This window comes from Sciurus carolinensis, chromosome 14 (assembly GCF_902686445.1).
Source record: "Sciurus carolinensis chromosome 14, mSciCar1.2, whole genome shotgun sequence".
In the NCBI taxonomy this organism is placed as follows: Eukaryota; Metazoa; Chordata; class Mammalia; order Rodentia; family Sciuridae; genus Sciurus; species Sciurus carolinensis.
In genome coordinates, this window is record NC_062226.1 from 11,340,463 (window position 1) to 11,361,668 (window position 21,206).

At 42.5% G+C, this 21,206-nt stretch overlaps 1 protein-coding gene across 4 annotated transcripts in view; it reads left to right on the plus strand.

Moving 5' to 3' along the window:
* Strbp (spermatid perinuclear RNA binding protein) overlaps window positions 1-21,206 on the plus strand; it is a 151,430-nt gene that overhangs the window by 126,278 nt on the left and 3,946 nt on the right. For 2 of the 4 annotated variants that reach the window (XR_007105055.1, XR_007105056.1), the window contains exons 17-18: window positions 2,452-2,496; window positions 8,419-8,552. Coding sequence is in view for 2 of the 4 variants with exons in the window: in XM_047525845.1 (XP_047381801.1) it covers window positions 2,452-2,496; window positions 5,109-5,185 (122 nt within the window). In the remaining 2 variants the exon portion in view is untranslated. Of the gene's footprint in view, window positions 1-2,451; window positions 2,497-5,108; window positions 6,080-8,418; window positions 8,553-21,206 lie in introns of those variants that run through there. The other 2 variants (XM_047525845.1, XM_047525846.1) reach the window with 1 other exon arrangement.

Consider the following 21,206-nt stretch of genomic DNA (forward strand, 5'->3'; position numbering starts at 1 on the left):
CCCTCAAAAGAAAAACAAAACAAAGCAAAACATTAAAAGATGAGTGCTGAGTGTGGGGTAAAAATGGCATGAGTTTCTTATACATATGCCATTATAAGTGTGATATAGTTTGTATCCAAAATTAAGATATTTTTATGTTCTGTACTGAAATTTAATACTTTCATCTTCATTCATTGCATTATGGAAAGGGCAGAACTTCCATTAAACAACAGTGAACTATGTTTGTCATTGACAATGTGTTCCATGGGAGTTTAATGTGGTCACATCTTTTTGTATTGGATCTTAGGCTTTTTGCCTCCTTCTTGACGCTATGGTCAAGTGTAGTCACCATGAGAGGAATTATGTGTACCTATGGCTTCCAGATTCTTTTTCTTTTATGTCATTACCTTGATCTCTCTACAAGGGCTGAATCCTGAAGCTTTTAAAAAGAAGTTCACTTATGGCCTAGAGAAGATTCATATTAGGTCAGTTTAAATTATAAATAGGTTACATGCCATTTTTGGAGTTTAGTCTATGCAACAAGGACTGTCTCAGGTTGTTTTATTACTGAATTAAGTTTCCCTACCTACTCAGTTACTGCATACAACCCTGAGGCTCAGAAAGGTTAAATAACAGGTACAAAGACACCTCGCTAGTCAAAGGTGAAGTCAGGATTAGAATCCTGATGGCCCCAGTCAGTGACTAGCTAAACAGTTACAGTTTAATCTCTCTTTAAGGGTTTTGGTAAAACTCTTCAGTCTTAAACAGCTTCCAGTTCTTGGAATAGATTTGATATACAACCTTCTTTTTAAAGCATTTGTTTCTCTCTTGTCCTCTCCTACCATCATCAGTTCCTACTGTTTCTTTCAGCTGTATTATATCTTCTTGAAATACACAATTTAGTGAACCCTAAGACTGAGTTGTATTCCTCCCAGTTTTACATGATTTAAATATAGACTGGGTGGGAAAACATTGTCATCCTTCAAGAAATATTTTGATTTGGTGCATAAAAGTAGTTTACTTCTTTAGCATACATTTGAGCTTTTTTCAAACAGGAGATTGAGAACTGGGCATTCAAAGGTGCCTCAGACTTAATCCACTTACCCCGAGTGTCCAAGGTCAGGTAGGATGGGAGAGATGCTGGAATAAGCACAATACAATACTAGTGGAAGCTGCAGCACTGGATGAGCAGAGGAGTGGGCGGAGTGCCTGGGAGACTACCCAGGGAATTGATACATGATCCTAATCTCAGGAATGAGTTATGGTTGGTCACCGAGAGAAGCTAAAACATTGTGAGCAGCAGAAATGATTCTAGAAAAAGGAGTTATAATATGGAAAACTTAGATTTGTTTCGGATAGGGGTTTGTGTAGGGCCTTTATAGATATTGTACCTTTGTTCTTTTTTCCTCCTAGAGATTTAACTCAAGCAACTTTCTATTTATATATTTTAAGTTGTTTTTCCTGAATGATTATAGCTTTTGTTAAGATGATATTTCTAATCCCTACAACAATACTACAAAGTAGCTTGGGTGATTTTTCATTTGAAAGATGAGAAAATGGCAACTCAGACATTACCTAAGTGATGACATATAAGAAATTGGTGTCAGGACTTATTGACTCAAAAGCATTTGTGGCCAGGCACAGTGGCACATACTTGTAATCTCAAGGACATGGGAGGCTGAAGCAGAAGTATCCCAAGTTCCAGGCCAGTCTGGACAACTTATTGAGAAGCTGTCTCAAAGTAAATAAAAAAAGGTTAGGGGATATAGCTCATTAGTAAAGGCCCCTGGATTCACCTCTCCCAGTACCAGGGGGTGGAGGAAATCTGTTCTGTGTACTAGTTTTTAACTTAATAATTATGAACATTTTTCATAGGCACTGGGTGCTAATGTCAAGTTCACCAGTTAGTACCAGGAGACCCTGTGCCTGGGGCCAGGCATTCAGATATCAACAAGTCCTAGAATTTGCCATTGGGCCCATGACCTGACCCATGTACCTTCTTTAATGTCAGCTGAGGCCCCAGTCTTCTTTGTCACTGTTTTCTAAAACAAGACTTGGAAAATTCTGTTTTCCAAATTTGCAAAATTATTTTGGTTCTAAGAATTCTTTTGTTTAACAAATGCTGTACATTCCGCTAGGTTCAGATGATAAAAAGATGAGTAAGACTTGGTCTTTGCCACTCTAGTGGGAACTATAGACAGAAGTCAGTAATTACAGTAGAGTGTGGAAATGCAATGAGAGACTCTAGATGTAGATACTGCGGTAGTTCAAGGAGAGCCTAGTGGCCATGACTTTTGTATCAGGTAGGCACAGAGAGCTGCTAGACTTGGACCACTCTGGGAATCATTCTTACGGACAGTTTCTGGAAGAAGTTCTGAGGGCATAGGGTGCCCAACCAGGTGGCTTGTGAATGGGGCCAGTTCTGGCTCCCCTTGGTCCTGGACTGATCTGCCTTCTTCTTCTTTGCACCAGGCTATGGAACACCATATGGTTACAGCACAGCTGCCCCTGCCTATGGTATGTACACCATCTTACTCATTTCTTCTCTTAGTTAGTCTTCACAGAAATCCAAAGCACAGTTGTATCCAGGGTTTCAGCACATGAATTGAAGAATCTCAGACTTAATCATTCTAGTGACCCAACTTAAATTCCCTTTGAAAATGCCACAACCTTGTGGTTCTTGGTTTGGTTGGAATTGCTCTTCTCTCCGCTTTGCCTGATTGAAGGATTGCTTGTTCTAATTGCTTGTTTATGACCATATTGAAATTAAATATTTTAAGTAATTCTTCTTACAGCCAACTTACACTCCATTCAAAGGCTACTGAAGGGCCATACCAGTTTTTAGCTTGGCTGCATGCCAGTTATTTAGCTATATTTAAGTTTCTGGTTTGGAACTGTATGAACTATGGGTGATTTGAGTCAAGATTAGAAATGCTTACTTCAAATTTGTAGCCATCATCCTTTTCTGTACATTTTACTTTGGAGATAAAATAAATGGATGTTATTAGACCTAGAGAGATGATAGGGGTTCACCAGTAGTATTCCCTAAGTTCCTTCTGCAGAAGTAGTTCATGCTACACAATCATAGGCCTGTCCCACCCCCAACCCCTCAATAAAGAAAACAAATATGCAAATGAACCTCAGTGGCCCTTTGGATAACTTTTGAATGAGGTTTATGTGGCAATGGAGGCAGTAGGTTTGGAGTCAGTGATATGCTTTAGACTTTTTTCTGAACTCTCAGGTATTACACATTAAATAATCAGCCACTTGCAGGATGTTTGTCATTGTGAGAAAGAGAGAGAGAGAGAGAGAGAGAGAGAGAGAATGAGATAGAATGAGAGAGAGAGAGAATGAGCGCGTGTGTGCATGCATGTGTGCACACGCATGCACAAGGATGTGTGTCCACACAGCTCCAGGCTGGGTGTGCATGCACCCAGAAGGAAAAGACCCTCTCCATATTGCTATTTGTGTCATGAATTCTCTACTTGAGCCTCAGACCTTCACATTGTGCTAATTCTGTCCACACATCAGCTTTGCCATTTTTATTTGGATAAAAATTGTGGGTCCTTAAGACACTACTAAACTGAAGCTTCTTCTGATTTCCTAACTGTAGAAATAAGTAGAAAGTGAATACTTTGACTTCCTTGCCCATTAAGATAGAACATGTGTATTCTGGAAAGATATAGAGAAGTAGCAAGGGTAAAATATTTGGAGCAATTTAGGAAGTACAAAACCTAGACTTACATCCTTTTCCTCATATCTCCTCTGGCACACTCATTGTGGCCAAGGCCTCCCCATATTCTGAGTTGGAGCAAAATGGGGTGATTGGGAATTGGGGACTAATTCAAGCATATGTTTTTCACCCAGATTCCCTTCTGAATTCATACTTTCTACCTCCTTTTGGCTTGGCCATTGGCTTTTGCCTTTCAGCTAGCTTCTGGATCTCCTGGGCCACCCCATTCCTGAAATGGGGTCTGTTCAGTTGATCCAGATGTAGCACATTTGACTCACTTGTTCTTCTATTTCTTATGTGAGCGCCAGAGCATGTGCCTCCAAGGGCAGGTTTTTAGGTTTGTGTCTTTCAGTCATACAGTAAGTTTCAGATTCTTTAATAAAGGTTTGTTTGTGAGAGCTTACTTTTTCCCTTTGTAAAATATTTTGTATCTGTCCTCTAAGTTACCATTGATATTTTCCCCTCAGTCTCTTTAATTTTTCTCTCTCGGTCCTTTCTCCCTTTCCTCCTTTAACATACTTTCACCCTGTGGCCTCTGAGCCTCAGTTCAGAAGGCTCCTGTATTCCATGTGCCATATAACTGACTTCCAAAGCTGGTAAAATTTGATGCCCCCATTTTTCACATAAAAGATTTGGTTTTTAAATGTTACTGTGATGCAAACCTACTAAAATGATGCTTTATTTTGGCTGTAAGGTAAATATGTCTTTTGGCCTTTGTAAAGCTGTTGCATGTGGGGTAATTTCCCTCTGATCATCTGGTGCTCTTGAATACCTGCTGTTGCTGCTTTGTGATTTCTCCATAGGTTAAATATTAGAATAGGAATAGGAACAGATTTCAAATCCTACTTGAGTATGCAGAAGTTTGTGAGGCCACAAGAACGTATTAATTACAAAATTAAGAAAGTAATTAATCTTTCCAGATTTGCCATGCCAATATTGGCAGTAGCCATTGAGAAGAGAAACACCTGGTTGTGGCTCCTGTTGGAGCTTTCAGGTAACTGAGGCCTTCCCAGAAAGCTATGATTTGCATCTTGACAATCCCTGTTTTTCTCCTTTAATATGTGATGTGCCAAAATGAGAACCAATATGGATTTTTAAGAGTCACTTTAGAATATTGATGTGTACAATTCATGGCAGCTTACTCAAATGTCATTTCTGAATATAATTCTTATGATGTAGCCATCTTACTTTTGAGTAGAAAATATTATTTATTGAAATATAAGAGTTATTTCAAAATTGGAGATGTGTAAGAGATTTGTGGGCCTCTTCCAAAATGGTACATGTTGAATGACTAATCTGGAAAAGGTTAATGATAATTACTGTAAGATTTTTTTTTTGAAATTTTTATTGGAGTATTAAACTTATTTGGAGTCCTCTCCGTTTCTTTTCTCTGTAGGTTTGCCCAAGAGAATGGTTCTGTTACCCGTTATGAAATTCCCAACATATCCTGTTCCCCACTACTCATTCTTTTAGCAAATGACAGAAGCTCATTCCTATTGAACACCAATACAGTACAATACAGAATGTTAGAGAAGCCTTTTTATTCTGCTTTCTTTGAACACATACTTGATCAAAATTATTTGTAAAGAACATCTTTCCTACTTTTTGATTTTAACAAATACAAATTTAGTTCTTTAAAACTTGAAAACAAACAAAAAAAAGAGAAACCAGTTCTGTGAAACGGTACCTCATTTCTGGAAAATAATTTATACCAGCCCTTCTGTTCTAAGGAAATAAAAGTCTAGCAGTTCAAAGTTTAAGTTTTAAGAGAGTATCAGATTATGTAAAATTAAATTTGTGAAGGATGTATAGAGTCTCAAACACTGATCACAAATAAACTGCTTTGTTGTAACACAGAGTACTGCCTGGTTCCTGATGCAGTCACTGATTCTTAACTGAGTGATATGTACTTGCCCCAGGGCACTTTAATTTGGGCTGTAGTTATTTTTTTTAAAAACAATAGAGACTTTTCATTTGAACTTTAACTTTGTAAATATTGAAGTGTGTAATTAAAGCCAATAAAATATGGGTTTGAATATTGTTTTAGCTTATTATTTTTGATATGCTTTGGTATCAAATTATAAGGAATTGCAAACTAATAATAACTTATCCCTAGAAACCCATTCATTTGTAAGCAAACTGCTAAAACAAGGCAAAAGTGATTGTTAGTTCCAACCAGTCTACTTACTTTGTAAACCCTGTACTCTGGTTGTACAAGGGTGTCCCAATGATAAAGGTTACATTCTGTTATCCCAGCATTGCTTATTAAAATGATGGCACTACCCAGAGATGGGGAAGGAGGAATGTGATTATTCTAGTTTACGAATTTCCAAGTTTCAAAAAATAAATTAATCAATCAATCACCCTCTTTTGTTCTTGTGGCCTTCTTCACTCTGTAAGATACTGTGTTCATTCCCTGACTTTTTTCATGCAGATAAAAGATTAGTGATTTTTCTGGGATTCATTGAAGGGTTTCCTTTCCTCTTCAATTACATCAGAATCTAAAGCAGCAACAGGGTCCCCATAAAAACTTGCTCTTCGATTGTCCCAGTTCTTGTTGAGTGCTGCTGTGAAAAGTGACAGGTTTCAGCCATGGGTCAGCATTTATTTTTAAGACACCTGGTTACGCTGGTGGAAATTGATCGGTAACATTGTGCTGTTCTGTAAAGGGTGCAGACCGGAGGCCTCCACTTGCATTCTCACCTTGTTTGGAAAGCCGATGATGTTACTAGAAGGTAATGGTTTCATTAAGGTACTCACCCCCATGAAGGCAACAGTGTGGTCCCCTGTCAGTATCTGTCACTGTGTCTTAAAAATGTCTATGAATTAGCTTCCTTTTACCTATTAAATTGTGCTTTTCAGAAATGAACAGTGCCCATCAGTGAAAGTGGGCTTCACAAAATATGACAAATTGAATGTGTCAGATTTCTTTGGGACCACTAAATGAAGGTGAAGTGGGCAATGTAACACAGATGTTAGTGTCAATTCTCAGATGTATATCATATAATAATTTGTTTCTTCTTGACCTTTTGTCTTTATTAGTGGTGGGTGATACTTTAATAAAACCTCATCACTTGCTGGAAATAGCTGTAATTTGTCATTCTCATCTTGTGCATTAGCGGCTAGACATAAACAAGAAGGGCCCATTTCAGCTGGGAGTTTTCATGTTTCATTGATTTGTTTTGCTGACCTATGGATGAAACAGAGCCATCACTGAGAAGAAAAAGCATGGCTGATAGTGTCCAGTTTTTATTAATTAAATATTTACAGTCGTTCTCTTTCTTTGGAATATTATTAATTGGCAGCTGCAGTTGTATTATTTGAAATTGATTGTCAAATTTAGATTCCAAGTTGGAATCTCCCTGGAGATTTCTCTTTAGAAAATTCTTTTGAAGTAGCTGACTCTGCTTCAGAACTTAACCCCTCTCTGATGGAGAAAAGGGAGCTGTGCTGTTTTCCAACATGATGGCAGTCATTTCAAATGGTTTCTACCAAGTCTTTTTTTTTTTTTTTTTTTTTAATTTTGTTGTTTGTTGGAAGTTACTAACCATGTTGTAAACCTGCCCAGTTGCTGCAAACTTTTACATTTCTCTGCTTTACTTAAAATAATTGAGCTGTCAGTCCTTTGTTAGAAGTGATAACCATGCAAGTTCAACTGTTAAAATTCTGTAATGAATTAAGTGTCCCCCCTACCTTTTACCCTTCCCACCCCTCCATTTTGTAATGAAAATTCCACTTACAGCTGAAAGAGCAGAGAAATATAAATGAAGCTCTTGGCTTCACCAAATTGTGTGAAATTAACATAAAGTTTTGCTTCTCTGCTCTTTTCTCCACTGTAGGTGGTTTTTTCATTGACAGCCCCTATTGCCAGCCTCTGAGCGTCGCACCATTTATTATTCACTTGGGCCCTCAAGATTTCTTCTCTGACTTCTAGAACCATCAGGTTGTCTGGCTTGAAATGGCAATTTCTCTGTCTTGGTCTTAAGAGCAATGTGATACCCTGAGGCTTTCCAGCTTTCAGATACACCACTTTGACACCTTCTTTTTGAAAGCAATGACTGAGCATTTTAAAGAAGAGCAATACTTTGTCCAAAGCCACGGTGTCTGTTTAAAAACTTTTCCTTTGGAAACCTAGCAATATCTGTACTTAACCCCTTTAGTGTAGCTCTTGTCAGGGAGTTTACAGACCAATGTAGAATTTAAGAATTTGCGTGTGAGCTGTGCTAATCTTCTGATACTTTTTAAACTTTTTTTAGCACATAAATTGAATAGTTACATTCCTGACTGAGTCAGCTGGCACTATTATTTTTCCAAACTAAGGGTTCTCCTTCCTTGAAGCCATATCTTTTGGTGGGGGCTGGCGCCTCGCTAGGGATGTGGCTATGGGAGCGCCTGCCTCTCATGCCAGGTAATGGTCCAATAGATTTTCAACATACCTCATGCTGACGAGGTGGAGTGAACAGTACGGCAAAGCAAGGAATTGGGTTGATGTGGTTCCTGATATTTGTAATCTCTCTCAAATTGTTAACCTGGGGAACAAAACCACTAATCAGTTTTGCTGGCATTAGCCAATTCTTTTTCTCTTTTTTAAAAAATGTGGGTGAATGTTTGAGAATCACAAGTCAGTCACCATTGTTAATTGAAGAGCTGGGAATACCTCGTTAATGTATTTTTAAAATTGGTGTTGGACCCTCTGTGTATTTCAGGTTAATACTTTTAAGCAGTTTTCAGCACGTTTATCTCACTTTATTCTCGTTCTCCTCGGACCTTCGTAGCCATATCACTTGTATAAAATAGGCTGAGATATAGTGACTGTAAGCTGTGATCTCAGTATACAAAGGTAAGCACTTTTATTTTCTGATTAAAGAGAAAAATAATTAACACACCTGCATATATGACAATCATATATGATTATTTGATCTCTTAGGACTTATGTCATCACATTACCTTTAAAAAATTTATGATCTAAATGTAAAATAGTTAGCTTCAGTATTTGTTTTAATACCCTTGTAAATGCTTTTTATTCAAGAGACATTTCAGGCTCACTGAATTAAGTGTGTGTATGTGTGTAGAAACTAGGATATGCCCTGTATGTAAATTACACATGTATTTGTTTAAATATAAGAATTAAGTGGTAGGTAGGAGCAGTTCACCTAAGAGGAGTTTAATGACAGGCCACTTTTGGCCAAAGTGCTGGATTTCAGAAGCAGCAAGATTGGTGACCATGCTGGTAGGATCTCTATATGTAGCTATTACATGAGCTGCAGATCAAAGTGCCAATTTCTCAAGGAGAAAAACTTCTCTGAGAAATCAAAATCTCTGATCTGTGTTGTATGCCCAAATACAACAGCAAGAAGCCATAAAAAAAAAAAAAAAAAAAGCAATAGAAAATGAAAAAAAACCAAACCATTAAGGTAACTATGGGAATAGTTGACTGAGTTAAGCTAGTTATTTGCAGAACCAACTTTAGCAAGACTCAGAAAGGTGAATAACCAGTCTGTGGAGACCAAATAGACTGAAGGCAATCATCTCTCTCTTCCAGGTTAGGTAGTTAGAATATTTATTTCCCACCCCATTCAACTATCTTGGGGTTCATTTTAAATATGTGAGAGTTAGGCTAAACATTTTAATAAGGATTTACTTTAGTGTTTCCATAAATGTATTTCATTATGTGTTAGATGTTCTGTGCTCAGACTGTGTGTGTGTGTGTGTGTGTATAGTATGAATTTCACGTTTCATATTTGTTTCTAAGTAGCAATTGGTTTATTACTTAACTATAAAGTTGCTAGAACAACTCCCCCTTCCCGCCCTGTACAGAACCCGTGTGTACATATCACGTGGCTTTGACATCTATAAAAGGTTGTATGAGGTAGAGCTGATGAGTTCGCAGTGCAGCCCAGTCCTATTCAAGCAGCCCCGTGCCTACCATGTGCCGCGGTGCTTTTCTGGATGTCAGAGAACTAGGCTTCAACCAGTGGAAGCATTTTAAGTCTTAGAATCTCCTTGTTGGTAGAATTGACCCTATTATAAATATCCTGTTTTGGGAGATAAATAGTGTGTTAGCTGTGGCAAAAGAATATTAATTTAGTTAATGGCTTATAAACTTCAGAACAATGTAGGCCATCTGACGTCACTGAAATTGGCATAACTTGGAAATTCATTCACTCAGTGTATTTCCCTGGCACTGGTTTTCTTCGTGGACCTCTCTGTCCAAGTACATGAACTGAACAAAATGAGTAATAAATACTAAGTCCATTTTAAGCAGTTTTTATAATATAGCAAAGAAAAATATGTTTTAGCACTGGACCACATTTTTTGATGACATTTGAGAGAGTTTTATAATTAATCATTCATTATAATTTCTGTTTTTTATTTTTCATTAATAACTGCAGTAGAGGAAAATATTCAGTAGTGAGTTATGAAAAAGCTAAGATTTTTTTTTTTCCCCCTTGAGGCAGTTAGATTTCTAGCAATCCAGAGCCTTAAAGACCTGATGCATTAAGAGCAGTTAAAGCTGAAAACAGCTTGTTCTGTGAATGGTCTTCCTGTAATTCCCATTCTTATTATGCCGGTGCCCCCTATGGGAGGTGGGAGCATCTCTGAAGTCAACCAGAACAAGAAAGGTGTCATGGTGTTCTCACTTATTGTCTATTAACAGTGCAATGCTATACAGTGACCATGGGTTGCTCAGTGTTACCAGGAGGCCTGGAAGGAAGATGGGTGGCAAATGAATAACAGCTGAGAGTCAAGACACTGCTTCTGAGTTGAATTTCATATCAGTGTGTTTCTCGTTAGTGTTTATTTACAGAGCACAGAGCTGCTTATATAAGAACAAGTCTCTTCTTTTCCTAACAGCATCTTCCACAAATACTGTTTTAAGTCAAGAATTCAGATAGTTGTAAGACTAGATAACCTTTTCCACATTATGGTTTCAGTTAGGAGTTAATAGCTTTCATTGATATTTGAAGTAGTGCTCTTTGGAGGTCTTTAAAAATAGTACCATAATGCAAATTAGGTTATGTAAGCTTTACAGCAGAGCTAGAAATAAGGAATAGAAACCATGTGGAAATCTGGGCTAAAGTATTTCTCTCACTCCAGCATATTCCCTTGGGGCTTGGCAGTCAGATGAGTTAATACACATAAAGTGCTTTAAACTGTACCAAGTGCACAGGCAGTACTCCATAAATGCTGAATCTTCTGTGTTTGGTCAAAGTGGAAGGTATGTGAGGGAGGCGAGGCTTGCTGACTGGTGACTGAGAATCAGTGCACGACCTGCTTAGGGTGAAACTGTGCTTGTTCCTTTGTGCTGACAGGTTTGGGCTGCTCCCAGGCTTAGAGAGGGGACTCCTAGCTTCAGGAGTTACATAAGAAACACAAACCAAAGCCCTGCTGATTGCTGGTATGGCAGGATCACCCTAGGCCACCTGAAATATTGCTCACATTTCTGCTGCAGTAGTTAAATCAGCAGCCAATTTACAAGGGTTTGTAAATACTTGGTTTGGGATTTAGACCTTGGTTGGGTCTTAGAATTTCATAAGGAGGAGCTTAGACTGTATACTGCTGATTCTTAAGTTTCCTACCAGTGCATTCATAATTAAAAACCCCACAGTGTTTGATTACAGCTACCACCAGAATCTGACCTTCAGGGCTCCTGGTGTTTGGGCAGAGAACAAGTCAATACAAGCCACAAACAGGAAAGGAGGGCCCTGGGTGGCATGCTGAGAAAGCTGCGCATTCAGATGCTTCTCTGAAGAGATCCCTGCTGCTCAACTTGAGTTTGCTTTGACACTTTGAGGGGGAATACACAGACTTATCACCATGTGAGCCTCCCTTCTATTAATCTTAGGAAAAAACATTTATCAGCCTTCTCATCTTTCCACCTCTCCGTTTATCTACCTATTGTACACAGTTAGGACATTGCTGTTTGGCAAGAGGAGAAATGGTTAGATGGTGATATTGCCACTGTTGGACTGAATTTAAGGTATACAGCTTACCCTCCATTCCTGGTTTACACATGTCTGCAAAGAATTCAGGAGCCTCTGAGGAAAGGTGGCAGGTGCACCTTGGCTCTTGGTAGAAATTGAGTTAACTGGGGAATACAGATTGAGCTGTGAGATGCTCTAAGTTTGTAAAAACTCTGTGGACAGGGCTGAATATAACTTTTAAAGTCAGATAGATATACATTGTAGTCAACAGGTTTTTCTTAAACCCAGAAGGTAGTGGAACTGGCAGAAGTCACTGCATTCCCCCTGCGCTGAGGCTCTTGGTAGAATCTTTGCCTCATTGAGCCAACATTGAGGGATAACGTCTCTCTTTTTTTTTTCTCCTCCTAATTAGTTATTAACATCCTAATATCTTACTCCTCCTAAGGAATGTTGTGGTCTTCTAAACAGAACTTTGCTGCACGTGCAAATGACCAAGCCTGCCTCTGATGCTGGGTTGGGTAAAGATTTCCACCATTGGCCCAGGCCACATAAACATTTCTGACTTGCATGCCCTACCTGGAGATGTATGGTGCTGGGTAGCCCACAGGAAGGAATGGGATTAGTGTAGCCACTATTAGGACATTATCTCAGCACTGCCAAGAGGCCCAGTCTCTCTTTGTTTTGTTTTGGGTTCTCCTACCTTGATCCCTTTGTATGGTTTGGACAAAGGGACTCTGTATTCTAGTGTCAGCTAAAGGCCCAAAGTAATTCAGTTAATGGCAGCCTTCCCTTTAGGTTATTTTGGGCCATGGTCAGCAGATTAAAGAATCAGGAGTGGGAGAGAGGAAGGCAAGTTGCCAGAGTTGGCAGCTTGGGTATGCCAGGTACCTGAACATTCTTCTTAATTCTCCAACAACCTTCTTGGAGTTGGTATTATTTCTATTTTACAGATGAAAAATCTGATGCTGCAAGTGCTAAAGCCAGAAGTGAAACTCAACTTTGTTCAGTGCCAAAGTCTCTTTCTACCACAGTATGCCACAGACTATCCAGGTTGGGGATGAAGGCTGTACTGGAACCTGGGCCTTCTGTGACCTTAAACAGGGATCATTTTTAGAACAATAACAAACTGGAAAGATGGACCGAAAGAGCACAGTGTGGCTGTATCAGCAGAGGAAGCCTTTGTATTTAAATCTTGTTTTTCTGTTTGCACATAATGAGAGTCTGAGGTCCATGTCTTCCTTAGCTCATGATTGTGGGTACTTGCTTCCTGGCTGAGAAAGGTTATGGGGATGTCTTCAAAGACTGGAACCTGGCTCTGAGGGGAGGCTGGTGAAGTTTTGGCTGCATGGGTAAAGGGAAGAGAGGCAGGAAGGTGGGTGCATGTATAGGGAGACATCCCTGGAGAGGCACGAGGAGAATGGGGGCAGTGGCAGTTTGCAGGACCTGTTCTCACTGGCAGGAGCTTCCCTTAGAGTGGACTTCAGGATGCACTGACAGCCTTGAGCTTCCCTCCTTGTTGGGCCTGTGCTTGGTGAACCTGGCATGGAGAGCTCTGGGGTCTCTAAGTTGCTACACACGGGTCACTCTGGTGTGTGTGTCTGATTCTCTTGCTACTGCAAACCACTTCCCAGCTCCTTTGCTAGTTGATGCCAACTGGGTCTCTACTTGGGGTAGGTGTGTGGGGATGGATACTGAATCCTTTTTAGGGAAAAGTATTCCTCACCCAGTCCGAGTCATTATTGTCTTTGATAATCGGTAAATTTTCTGAGCAGCCCAATGTCATCCTGCAGGGGAGAAGGAAGAGGGAATCTTTTGAACTGAGTTCTAGAGCACCGATGTGTGAGGCAGGCAGGAGTCCAGACACCTGGCATGGTTAGGACACAGTACTCTGCAAAGCCCCTTTCCACTCTTCATTGTGTTTCTGGAGAAGCAGTGAAGCTAGGGTTGTAGTTCCTGCTCTATATATAGACAGGTGCACTGAGGGCTCTCTCAACCACCCTGCTTCTTTGTGGCTCCTAATTTGTGAGTTTTTAACCACTCAGAAGAAATAACATTTTTCATACTGTTCTGAGGGATTAGCATTGAACTCCCTAACTGTGGGATCTGGAAGTTTTCTCTCTTTACCAATCTGGAAATGGGGCTTAAATAAAGTGACTTGCCTTGAATCACACAGCTCTCGGTGGCAGAACCTGCGAACTCTGATGCCACACGCTCAGCATCAGTGCTGTGCATCCCTCACTTAGGCAGTGATTGTCCTGTTTTTCCAAGGCTGTTTGGCACCATTGTCTTACTTTGATGCATTTGCCTCACCTTTTTTCTACACTTTGTGCCTGCATCCTGCAGGACTTAAGCAAAAATTGACTCACCTGTTCCTGACTTTTCCTCTGCCCCCATAAAACTCAGACTTTCTGTGCTCATTCTTTTTAAGGTCAGCCCTGGGCCAGGTAGCCTGGTTTTTGCCAGCTGCACAAATGAATCTGTTTCCACAGATCAGCATTTCATGCCATAACCAAACTTATAACAAAGTAAGTGTTCAGTATCTGCCACTTGGAGAGACGCTGGGCTGGAAAGAGCAGGCAGGGGAGGGCAGGTGCTGTGAGAGGCGGGATTTCATGGTCAGCCTCTTCCACACTGTGGTTGTTGACCACCTTTAACATGTGCCCTAGCCAAGTGGTCACCCTCCCAGTGACATGCTTTCCAGAGTACTCTGATGCACGGCTTTTCTTGGATCCTTCCTTTACGTGGCTAGTCTCAGAAGTTACTCCACTTTCTAAAATCCCTTGTGCCTTTAAGGGGGAAATCCGGAGGGCATCATTCAGGAGGTCAGACAACTTATGGAAGTTGTCATCTGAGGAATTCAGGAAAGCTGATGGCACCTTGAAGTGAGATCAGGGAATGAGGATGTTGAGGCTAGTGAAGGGGAGTCCTGGGGCAAACGTGGGTACTCACAATTTTCAGGGATCATGTTTACTTGTTGTATGTGGTTCCAAAAGAGTAAAGTCGGGTAAAGCAACTGAGCCATTTGACCCAAAGCACACCTCCCATGAGGGTAGATAGAATTCCTTAGAGAGCAGGCTGGGTGAGAAGCGAGCTCCATGTCGTCATTGTGGTCACAAAGTCAGTTGTTTGGGCCATGCATGGTAGCACAGGCCTGCCATCCCAGCAGCTTGATAGTCTGAGGCAGGAGGATCACAAATTTGAGACCAACCTCAAAAACTTATTCCATGTCTCAGAAAGAACTGAGGATGTACCACATGGTGTGATGGAGCACCCCTGGGTTTAGTTCCCAGTACGAAGACAGACAGACAAACAAACAAACCCAAAAACCCTGCAAGTTGTTTGGATAGTGTAGAAGAGAGTCATCACATTTTGGACCTAACTCTGATGTGTTGTTGACATTGCTGAGGTAGCATCTAGTACATGGATTTATTGAGAAAATGGTCACCTACTTTGTGCCAGGCTCTGGGGTGAAGGAACAGTTGGGGGAAAACAGGTTTTCAGCTTAGAGAAGTGAGAAGGGGAGCCCACTGAGGGAGGATGAGGGTGCAGAAAGCGGGAGGAGCATGCTTGGGGTTTGAACAGAATTGGAACTGTCTGCGGTGGAGGGATCTAGTCAGTATCCCTGCCCCCCTCCTAGGGATGCTATCCTGACAGGAGAGGTGCCAGGCCTGTGATGTGACTGACCTGACAGAAAGGGCATAGAGCTGAGTCACAGAGCTCTGATCCAGGTGGCCTAGTCCTGTCATCAGGATGGCATGGAGCTGGGTGGGTGTCTGCCTGGTGAAGGAGTGGAAAGAGGACCTCACCAGGGGAGCTGCACGCACAGAAAAGCATGGCCCACTGGGCAGCACAAAGCGCTTTGTTGTGGGACCTCAGATGGTTGAGAGGATGAGGTAGCAGTTGAGATGTGTAGTTTGGGGCCACTTTGTGAAGGCCCTGAGCACTGTGCACTTCAGTGATTCTTATCAGCCAACAGGTGAGATGATTCTGGAGGGTTGATATGGATAGCTAAGGATGAGTCAGGGCAGATGAGGAGGCGGCTGTTGCTGACAACAGGTGAGGGGCTGATGGCTGCAGCAGAGAGGGAGCCAGGCTCTTCTGCTGAATGAGCAGGGACACGCGACAGGCCTGCTAGAGCCCTTCTCCAGGTCTCTGTTCAGTGGGTGATCGTGCCTCTGACCAAGATGGGGTAGGGAGGAATTTGTTAAGAGTGCAGAGGCACTGGGATGTAGCAGGGACTGCCTTCACTGGGCTAGGAGATGGGGCTGTGGCTGGAAGCGTCTCCTTTGGCAGTGGGCCTCTTTACCCTTTGCCTGAGTTTTGCTTGGCTGGGTTCGTCAGTCAGTACAGCAATACGTACTGGCTGTTCCTTTACACCAAGGCCTTTTGCTTTTAAAAAAACAATGTTTTAGTCTCCCCTCCCACCGCCCCCACGTGGGCAAGGACTAGCACTTGCTAGATTCAACATCTGTGGGACATGGTATTTAACCAGTGGGAGGTACAGATCTTCTTTAGAGAGTTCTTAAGGAGAGAGAAAGTAGAGACTGAGATTACTGATTGCTTTGAGCCTGCTTTGTGTGTCTCAGTCTTGCTACCTCTGATTTGTCATGGACAAGCTAGAAGAATCGGCCTGGGTTTCTCCCCATCTGCTTCCCTGCCTTTTTTTTTTTTTTTTTTTTTTTTTTTTTCCAGCACTTGGGGACTTGGGGAGGAACCCAGGACTACATGCCCTATCACTGAACTTTACATCTAGTACCTCTTCTGCTGGGTACTAGAACTCAAGAGGCAGCTCCGTTGATTTTTTTAAAAAATTAGTTACATATAATTTTAGTATACATTTTGATATAATCACAAAAGCACGGAATATAATCTGCTCTAATTCAGTCCCTGGCACTCTCTTGGCTTCCCTTGCTCCCCTCCCTCTACACTACTGATCTTTCTGTAATTGATTTATTTTTCTGAGTACCAGGAATTTAACCCAGGGATGCTTAATCACTGAGCCATATCCCCAACCTTTTTTATTTTGAGATAGGTTCTCACGAGGTTGCTCAGGGCCTCGCTAAATTGCTGAGGCTGCCCTTGAACTTGACTGTCCCTTCTGCCTCAGCCTTCTGAATCACTGGGATTACAGGTGTTTATACCTGAATTTTTTTTTTTTTTTTTAAGTGTCTTGTGGGTATACTTATGTCAGGGTTTGTGTGCTATGTTCATGTACAGGAAGGTTTGATCAGATTCATTCCACTGTTCCCTTTTTCTGTTCCTCCTTCCTTTCCCTCAGTGCATACCTGCCTTTTCTCATCAACTCTACTGATCTTTTCTGTATTTTGGTAACATTTTCCCTTTATTTCCCTCCCCCCACCCCTTTATTTTGGATTAGCTTCTGCATATCAGAGAAAATACTTGAGCTTTGACATTTGGGGACTGGCTTATTTCACTTAGCATGATATTCTCCAGATAATCTATTTACCAGTAAATGTGTGTCCTCCTGCTCTATGCCTAATACTCTATTGTGTGTGTTTTCTTTATCCATTCATCTGCTGAAGGGCACCTGGCCTGGTTCCATAGCTTGGCTAATGTCATTATGTTGCTAAACACCAATGTGGCTGTGTCCCCGTAGTATGCTGACTTTAAATCTTTTGGGTACATACTGAGGAGTTGGGATAGCTGGGTCACAGGGTTCTAACCCATTCCTAGTCTTTCGAGGACTCTCCGTACTGCTTTTCAGAGCGGCTGCACTAATACAGTCCCAACAATGTGTGAGCGTCCCTTCCCCCCACTTGCTCATCAACATGGGTTGTTTATATTTTTGATAATTGCTATTCTGACTACAGTGGAATGAAATGTCAGTGTCACTTTGATTTGCTGGAGATAATTCAAGTTTTTCATGTTTATGCTGACCATTTATATTTCTTCTTTTGAGAAATGTCTGTTCTTTTGCCCACTTATTGATTAGGTGATTTGTTTTTCCAGTGTTAAGCTTTTTGAGTTCTTTATATATTCTGGATGTTAAAACGCTGAGGAGCAGGTGGCAGAGCCTTTTCCTATTCTGTGGGCTCGCTCTTCGCACTCAGGCAGCTCTGGTTTTGAAGCCTTAGTTCAGAACTTTGAGAGGGCTACAGGTGTACTCAGACACATCCCTGCCATCCAGGGCCAGCTCTCTCTAAGTTGCATTGTTTGTTTACCCTCGTGGGCCACACAGTCTCATTCATGTGTGCTACAATGTGTGGAAGCACTGTAGCTCTGGTGCCAGTGAACTCCCGTGCAGCACCAGACGCTCTCATTAGTATTACAGGCCTTTCACACTGCAGTCTGTCATTGCTGCTCCCCTCTGCCATTGCAGCACAAAAAGTGCCTCAGACAGGGTGGATGTTGTGTTCAATAAGACCAGAACAGGCCATATCTTCCATCTCTTGCCTTAGACTAGAGATGACATACCTTTTGACCTAATCGTGGTGGGAAACTACCTTCCCATCTGCTGCCTGGGCCCTGGTATCTTTGTACAGCAGCTTCTCAGGCCTCTCTCTTGTGTGAGCACTGAGAAAGAGGAAAGTGCAGCCACTCCCAGAAGGAACTTTGATTTTTAGTGACAGGTGGGACTCTGAAAGGAGAGGAGTTGTGGCTCAGGAAGGTCCACAGTGATAGCCCTCAGGAGTGAAGGGCTAAGGAGACTGGGGAATGCTCTAGGGAGAAAGGAGCTCTAGAGGAACAGCTCAGATGGTGGGTGAGGTTGTGTTCTGGGGGGATCTTGAGTGTCGTCACATAAGTGCGTAAATCCAGCTGGGGAAGTCTGAGGTGCCAAGCCAGAGTGTGGGCATTTTTCTCTGGTCAGTGAGCAGCCAGGGTAAAGTCACAGATGCATTCAGAAATATCACTATGGTCCTGGGAGATCATGTCTGCACAAATTATACCTCTTAAGTTTAGTCTGGACCTTTTCACCAAGGGATGGGTAACGCTTGGTCCTTGGCTTGGAAAGTGAGGCCCAGAGATTTGGATGGTTTTTCTAGCCACTGGCTTTAGTGGGTCAGTTGAGTGCCTTGTCCATCCGTGTTTTTGAAATGACAGAGCTTGACAAGCTCTTCTACCTTCAGACTTTTTGCTTTTTTTTTTTTGGCCTGTGATCCTGAAGATCATTGAGAAGGACAAAATAAAAGTTTCAAAACATTCTATCTCAAATCTATCTTTGGCATGGAGCCTTGGTGTGTGATGGAAAAATGATAGAGACAATGCTTCCTTACTTCGGAATCAAGTCACAGGGCAAGCAAAGCTGTGTGGAGCAGACTTGTTTCCCTTTTGTGTGTGCCAGGCTTGGGTTGGCACACAGGGCTGGCCTTTAGCAAAGTGCATGGGTGCTGGTCTCTACCCTCCCGAAGCCTGCAGATGACTAAGGCAGGTGGAAGTCAATACTGCTCAGGTGCATCACCACCTGCTCAGGGCCAGGCCTCACATTACGTGGGGTGGGGGACTACTGGGAATCAGACATGGCCCTTGGCCCAGGAGGACTGCTCCAGGTAAACATTCTTCCTGCTCTGGGGAGTGTTTTTCCTTGGGGTTTCTAGGCTGGTTAAAAGGGAGGTATAGTCATAGACCTTTGGAGATGAATGGTGACAGCCTAAGGCACTGGGTGCTCCTTGCTGTCAGTAGACTGTTTAGTAATCTGTGAAGGACTTGGAAGGAGTCCTAGAGAAATGGTGCCTTGAGCCTGTTGGCTGTGGTCTTGTTTAGCTCCCTCTCTAGTATTTTACCGTGGTCTTCTCGTGGGGATGTGGGATGGCTTCAAACCCTGACCTAGCTGTATAACTACACATCTCTTAGGAGCACTCCTTGCATTTTTCTAGAGAAGTTTCTGGATTAACAGAAGGGAAAATGACAAGCTTGAGGTTGGTGTAGATGGAGACTGGCCCTGGCTTTGAAGATTACAGTTTGTCCCCGGCCATGACACCATGTGTGGCCTTTCTCTTGGCAGCCAGTCCTGTACTGTGTCTAGCCTCACAGGAAGGCTCTCATCAGTCAGCATTGCAAGTCACTTAGAGAGCTAGGGCCACGCCTGAGTGACCCTGTGCTAGCCCTCAGTCTATCTCATTGTTGTTCAAGGAAATGAATCAAGAGCAGGGACAGGGGTTTTAGATAGCTAGGAACACTGTCTTTAAGAAGGTTGTTCTCCACCTGTAACTTAGGAAGCTGAGTTGTTTGCAGGTCTTTCCCTCTTCTGGGCGGCTCACCCTCTCCACCCTTCCAGGTCTAATGCTATTCCTCTGCCTTCTGACTTGGGAAATGAGTTGATTGGCTTAAGAGGTTTTTGGGGGCAGGTCAGTGGCAAGATAAGTGATTCAGTCACACTGGTCTCCTTGACATACTATCCATATCTCTTTGGACCCTACAGCAACTCATTGCTTCCCCCAGTTGCAGCTCTGGCCACCCAAGGTGGGGCCATGTGTGAGGTGCCGTATGGAAGTTAGCCAGGTAAGCCCTGGTTCCAAAGCCCTCTGCTGTCACCAGATACGAAGCCAGACATGATGCTGTAGAGTGCATCCCTTTTCCTCCATCACATTTCCTGTTGACTGGCCCTGTGTACCCTGTATCTTCAGGGTGCTGAATAATGCTTTTCTCTTGGGTCATTTAACATGGCAGCTCTTCAGCCGCAGTATCTGCCATGGCTGTGAGAGCAGGGCTGAGCTCTAGTTACTTCCTTTTGTGAAGACGAAGGCTTATCTCTACAGAGAGACTATGTTAGGGCACGGCTATGGGTCTCTGTGGCCTGCTCACTGTCGCCCAGGGTGAGGGTGGGTTCTGGCTGGTCTTCCAACAGCATCACTTTAGGGCTCAGGAGGGCAAAGTGACTGCCCCGTTCAGGTGGGAACCACCTGCCACTGGCACTTCCTTGGGCAGACGTGTACTTTGGCCCCTATCAGGATTTACTTTGTTTTCCCCAGAGCATCTTTGAACTCAGGCCTCGCATCCTGGACTCATCTGTTTGGCCTGTTGTGCTGAACTTTTGATCTGAGTAGCTGGTTAGGGCCCACACTCCTTTGGAAGACTGGTCCCGGAGTTAGTCCTTACTAGGGCAAGTGCACTGCCAGAACGGTGAGGCCGTGGGGCCTGTGCGCAGGGATTCTCTTGGCAGCAAAGGTTTGGCTGGGGGTTGGCCTCAAGCCATCAGGCCCACAGCCCAGTGATTATGGTGGTGGTCTTCCTGTCGTGTGTTGGATAGTATTCTGGGGGCAGAGCTGTCTGGGAAGGAGTGGGGAGCTGCAGCAAGTGTGACCTGAAGCTCTGGGCTCTTCAAGATGGATGGGGCCCCCTCTTTAGGAGTAGTAGGATGGTCCTACTCCGCTTCAGTCCTTCCTCAGCCCCAGGGCAGGGGTTCAGGAGTTTCAGAGACAGCCAGGTGTGGTCATGGGTAGAAGACCTTTCCCTACCACATGGTTACACACTTGGCATCTGACTCCTGGCTGTAGCTTTCTCTGGTCTGGTGATGAAGTTAGTTTTTAGAAATCTATTTAAAATATCCATATCTATTTATTGTGTTTTCCTGGATACACAAGTGTAAATAGTATAATTTGCAGTGCAAA